This window comes from Nyctibius grandis, chromosome 6 (genome assembly GCF_013368605.1).
Source record: "Nyctibius grandis isolate bNycGra1 chromosome 6, bNycGra1.pri, whole genome shotgun sequence".
NCBI lineage: Eukaryota > Metazoa > Chordata > Aves > Nyctibiiformes > Nyctibiidae > Nyctibius > Nyctibius grandis.
Genome location: NC_090663.1, coordinates 26708347 through 26714346, shown reverse-complemented (window position 1 = coordinate 26714346; position 6000 = coordinate 26708347). Strand labels below are relative to the sequence as shown.

Genomic DNA, 6000 nt, shown 5'->3' with positions numbered 1-6000 from the left:
ATCACAACTGGATCCTTCGCATGTTTACAAGTGTCTGAGGACTAAGAGTTTTCACAAATAACCACTGTAGATGGTACTGTACTTTCAGGGAAAGTGTCGTCTTACACGGTTCTGAACCCCATCAACTATGTTTTTGTTTTTAAATGTCAAAAAATGTACAAACATAGATATAGGCATAGATTATTATTATTTTTATTGCTTTTGTTAAAAAGTCAGTGTATGAATTTTTATGGCACTATGCTGTAAAAATGCAACATTACTGAGTGCTCTAACAGTATGAGGCCCATTATGATAAGATCTTAAACATGAAGCATGAGCTTCGATATGGATTTCCAAATAAAAAAAGCCTAAGAGGTAAATGGATTAATAATAATAATAATTGATTTATCTGGATTTTTAATACTAAGTGAATACAGAATGAATTTGCAAGAACCAGACATATTTAAGACACGACAGAGTCAAACAAAGTTTCTAGAAATTGAAGAGTAAATTCTCTCTCTCTTTTTCACCTACATAGAGCTATTTGTTCTGCACAGTAGATGAATGTTACAGCTCTCCTATTGAACTACAACCACAAGGTGTCAGGGGGAATTGCATGAGAAAATGAAAAAGCAAAACAAAACCTCTTCTACATTGCCAGTCAGAGAAAAAAAATGTGTGCTTTGAAATTTTAAATATAAAAACATCAATTTAAGAAAAAAAATCACATCTCCCAGGTGAATCTCCACCATAACAAAATACTGATGCCTATTAACTCTGTGCTTGGGGACTGAACAAAACTATGGCACTATTCCTAACTCTGAAGCAAATCCAAACAACTGGATATCCATGGATATTATTGCACTTGTAGCAGTGGTGCTTTAACTGGCCTGAGAACTACTTTCATTGTATTAAGGAAAGTGAGATTTTTTTTTTTTCACATGTGTAATCCTACTTGAAAGACGCGTTGTAAAAATAATGGTGTCCTAATTCAAACTGCCATGCCCTTTATAAAACAGTGTAAGCATATCTGGCACACCATGAAGCTCATGAAATGCCTCCACTACTTCAGAAAGTCTTAATAACATTTCCCAGAGGATGAGTGAGCACAGAGTACCAAATAAATGGAAAAAAATGACAGCAGGCATTAGTTTCCCAGCAAAAGGATGTCTTGCAGCACACAGCAGATCAGAAATAAATAAGATGAAACTTGAAGAGTCTGAATATAAATCCTTGGATGTTGTTGCAAGAGTCACAGGCTTCACCAAACCAATGTCAGTGTATTTTGTTAAGCATTATGCAGTTACTATATACAGTATGTTTACCAGATAATGCCAACTAACAATACACTAAATTAACGGTTGTTAAACAAAAAGTGTATTAAAACAATGTACTTATAAAAACAGATGACAACCCCACAACTATGTATAGTTACACATGATGAAGTCCAGCTCTCTGAAGTCCAATTGATTGACACCTTCAAGCATCAGGAAGCAGTTTTCTGACGCGCAAACAACGTAATTAACAGAACCCAGTCAAGTTGTAGGGGAATTACACTGCCAAAAATAGCTTGAGTCCAATCACAAAACTCTCTGTAAATGTTACCACCGCATAGCTGCAATGGGGCAGTCATCCATTCAAAGGTTTTACACTGCATATTTCTTCAAAGGACCTTCTAAAGGATGTGCTATTTAACATGGTGGTGATCTACACACAAACAAAATACGTGATGAACACAAAGCACTTAGGTTTAGAAGCACTTATGGAAGAATCCATGACATCTTTACAGTGTATTGTGTATGACTGCATGCACTATTACGTTTCTCCTGCTTATTATTATGTGGCATCTTACTGTTCATAGTATTTCTACATACTAAGAACAAAGAGCCTTCTCCCCAAGAAACCAGCTTCTTTGATACGGGAAGCCACCATGCCCATATCTTGCTTTGCTACAGTAAGGCAGGTACAAAGAAGGTGACAGTGTCAAATCCCTATGGATCATGACAAAAAGACCCAGTTCTTCCCTTTGTTTCTTGCTCAGCTTCTGTGCTCCATTACAACTGTGAATGTCAGTCAGCATCCATGTGTTCTTGTCTAGTAAGTAGAGGTTTCCCATCTGTATCACCAATCTTTTTCTGCATCTCTTCCACTGCTTTCTGCAAAGCTGCTCGCTCCTGCTCAAGAGTGAGAATGGACTGCTTCAATTTGCCTTCATTGGTCAATAAAAGTTCTACTGTGGCTTCAAGGTTTTGGATCTTTCCATTAGCCACCTTTCAAAGTAAGAAGAAAGGAGGACGTGGAGGAAGGAGGGGAAGAAAAAAAAAGGAAATTCATTAATATCTGAAGCCAGCTTGAAACTATTTTTTGAGATAAATTAATACATATAAAATACTTTCCAAATGATGAAAAATTGCAAAGGTAAAATGCAAGTATGAATGTTATTAGATCTGTGTACTTTAGACTACAACTACGGTGTTGCCTATAACAAGAAACGTCCCTCTCTCAATTGCTTTGATTGATTCACAATTAAACTCAGAATATAATGCAAAGTAATGAAATTAGAAAGTTATTAAGCATGTGAATTATATACCAAAGAACTGCAGGTTAAGATAAGCCTCTGTATGGGTCAGTTGGGAGACATTTTTAGCCAGCCATATTTGTTGAATTCCACATGCTTTGCAAAGTAAAGACAACTCTGCCTGTTAGCTGGATTCTCATTTCATCTTGACATTGAGTCTAACAAATGCCAGATTTGGAGGCAAAGGGGGAGGAGGGGATTTAGTGCAACATGCAAATGGACAACGCATCTTGAAAAATTCCAAAAATTCTCCTTCGAAAGGCTGCACGTATGGGCATTCTACTTCATGGCGAAACAAAGTATTAGATCACTCAAACTCATCATGTGAGACCTGCAGCTGAGGTACTTTGACAAAAGAAGAGATCTGTTTGGCAGTTTCAGCACCGGATAACATTTGGAGACAAGACCACTGGATGGTCTTGGCTTTCAGGGAAGTATTTGCCTTTCTGATGAGCTCACTGCCCTTCAGGCAATTATGGTGGTTTAATAAGTTCCACCTTTGGGGGCAAAATATTGACAAACTATGACCCACATGGTTTGGCGATGCATTTTCCTCCCATCAGCAATGGGTCACCTTTCACCACAGGAAACAAAGGCTAATGAGGCCCACCTCCAAGACAAAGGGACTGCTCCAACACTACAGACAGTTAAGTTCCCCACTATGATCTTAGGTGCTGACTTGCCAGCACTCAGGTGAAGATGAGCTTTGTAAAAAACTGCTTAAGGCTGCAAAGTCTTTAGGGGCAGGAGAGGGTGGAAGATCCCCTGATGCAGGTATCTATAGGACATCACATCTTGAATCTCATCCCAGAAATCCCTCTCCCTCATGATATGTTCAACAGTTTCCTTGCCCATGTGCCTGAAGCTTTATGAAAATATCTTGCAGAAGAGTATCTCTTCTTCTGACTTCTCTAAGGCTCATCTTAGAACCTGAAACAGTTTCAGATCTCACAGGATCAGAATTTACAGCTCAAGCAAATTTTTGTTAGGAGAGGCAATCTAAGTCTGCACATTCGCTAGCTTTAGTCATGATACAGGACCAATGGCTGAGAAACCTGAACTCCTTCCCTCACCTATTATCTCACGAAGTCTATGTCTTCAACAATAACTGAGAGGCTTGAGACGTCTGTTTTTTACCCTTGAAGTCCCTTTCTCCATCAAACTCAATTCATGGTCAAAAGTTTTATAACAGATGTCCTGTTATAAAACAGCCAGAAAACTGACTTCTTGAACAGTTAAGCAAAGAAAAACCCTTACAGAGACCAGGTGTACTGCCTCTGAAAAAGCTGCAGACTGAACAGGCACCAAGCATATATTAGAAATTATTATTTCACATATTGTCTAAACAATCTGGATAACAGTTTAAAAAAAATCTTGTAAGAAAAAGTATGTCTTTATAGACAATGTATCCCATATCTGATGTATCTGTAAATTGTGACACTGGCATTGGCTTTTCCATTCATGATAGACTAGTATCCTTGCTGTAATAAAGCAGTGATTGAAAATGAAGTTGTGAACGCACTTTGTGTATTTTCAGTCAACTTCTACAGCTACGATTTTAATTACAAGAGACGAGACAATGTGATGAATCAGCTTTTCACTAATTGCAAGCATATGCTTTATCCATCCCCCTCTCAGAATTTCTTCTGCATTTAAACTTTAAAGCCTAAACTAAATTACAAGTGGCTACACTTTAAAGTCACCACACCAAACGCCAGTCTCTCCTGTGTCTTAGTGTAGGACGGTCTCTTCTGAAAGGTGGATAAATTAGAATGTTGATTAAATATGAAATATAAATTGTACCTGCAGTTCTTCCAAGAGATCAAAGTTTTGTTTGCGCAAGCTACTGTTTGCCTTTTCTAATTTATCCAGTCTCTGATTGTCATTTAAAGATGAATCTATAAGCTCATCCTGAAGCACATGGTATTCAACTTCATAAGCTTGCAACTGCTTGGCAATATCCATTTCAAACACCTGTTGTATATAAAAATATTATTAGGTGCTGTAGAGATCAAAAATATAGCTCATTCAATGCTTTAAAATCTATGGATCCAGACTAGGATATCTAATCACATTCCTACTCTGGAAATGGCAAGATTGAGGCAGTAGAGTGCAATATATTGGCATTGGATCTACTTATAAACTTTGCTACTGATTTGCTGCCTGACTTCAGCAAAACCAGTTACACTAAAGTCTTCAGGAAGTGTAGACTTTGTAGGGTATTCCCCTTTTTAGATTTCAAATTGAATGCATCTCAGTTTGGCATAAATCCTCCTCGACATACTACGAATTAGATGTCACTTTAGAGAAGTGTGGTCCAAGGACACGTGCCACATGTACAAGTGTAAGGCTAAGTAGAATGAGAGCTTTAAATGAAAAACAATAAACATTGCTAGGTTTATTTATGATTCGACGGTTCTCCTAGAGACTGAAAGAAAATTAAATAATCTATCCTTACGCTAATGCACTTAATGTCAAAGCAGATTTCTGTTATTGTTGATTATGAATGACTGAAATGAGTGCTCAGTCTTATACACGAATATTAAGATAACCTTTCATTTTAAAAGCAGACAAATAAATTGAGGTGCACACAGTGATCTGCTATTGTATTTTCCTTTTTCTAGGTTTTGGCAAACATCAGCCTTCAAATTATTCAGGAAATACGATTCTAATGTCCCTGAGCTAGTTATCTCCTCTGAAAGCAGTGAAGAAGGTGGTAAATGAAAAGGACAAGTGTGCCAATCACAGAACATAGTAAAAACAAAAGCTGATTTAAAAATGCATCAGGAAAATAGCCCAAGAATAGAAGTTCAAGGGTTATTCTTTATTTTTAAACCTCTTGTACTTTATTCCTTTTGGAAATGAGTCAAATATCAAATCATATCTTAAATACCTGCTGAAATAACAAGAATTATTTCCTATTTATCTGCTTTATCTACAAAACTTTAACTGTTGGTTATAGTCAAAGAAAACGTCAGTTTATGAAATGTTTCTGACACCTGTTACATATGCTATTAAAAATTCTCTCGTAGCTGTATAGCTGCAGAAACACACATAATGAGCAACTAAGTACAGAAGGCTGAAATACAATTGTAATTTGAGTTTGGGTACACATATGGCACTTTCATTTTCCGTAGATGTAAGTATCTCCGGAGAACACACACTGCTGAAATTTCAATAAAACAATTGGTGCAATTCAGCAGGGCAGAATGCTAGTTCCTCTCATGACCTCTGCCACTTCTAGCCTCTGTACACTTGAGAAGGGAGGGAAATCCCTGCTGTCATACCAAGAGTATCAAATCTGAAAGGGGGGAAACATGAGACACATCAAAAGCTTGACTAGCTAACTGAAGGCACGTTAGGGCATGTAAACCAAAGGCCATGCTGCAGAAGGCGTGAGGAGGATGGGGATTAGCCCAGGAGCTGTGTATGGACTGCAGGGC

General features: G+C 37.6%; 1 protein-coding gene across 4 annotated transcripts in view; it reads right to left on the bottom strand.

Annotated features, from left to right (window-relative positions):
- Window positions 1–363: 363 nt before the first annotated feature.
- The window catches only part of TBC1D1 (TBC1 domain family member 1), a 118079-nt gene continuing 112442 nt past the window's right edge, over window positions 364–6000 (bottom strand). For all 4 annotated transcript variants that reach the window (XM_068404271.1, XM_068404272.1, XM_068404270.1 and 1 more), the window contains 2 exons: window positions 4361–4531; window positions 364–2249 (listed from right to left, as the gene is read on the bottom strand). In XM_068404271.1, the coding sequence (XP_068260372.1) occupies window positions 2049–2249; window positions 4361–4531 (372 nt within the window). In that variant the 3' untranslated portion in view covers window positions 364–2048. The remainder of the gene's footprint in view (window positions 2250–4360; window positions 4532–6000) is intronic.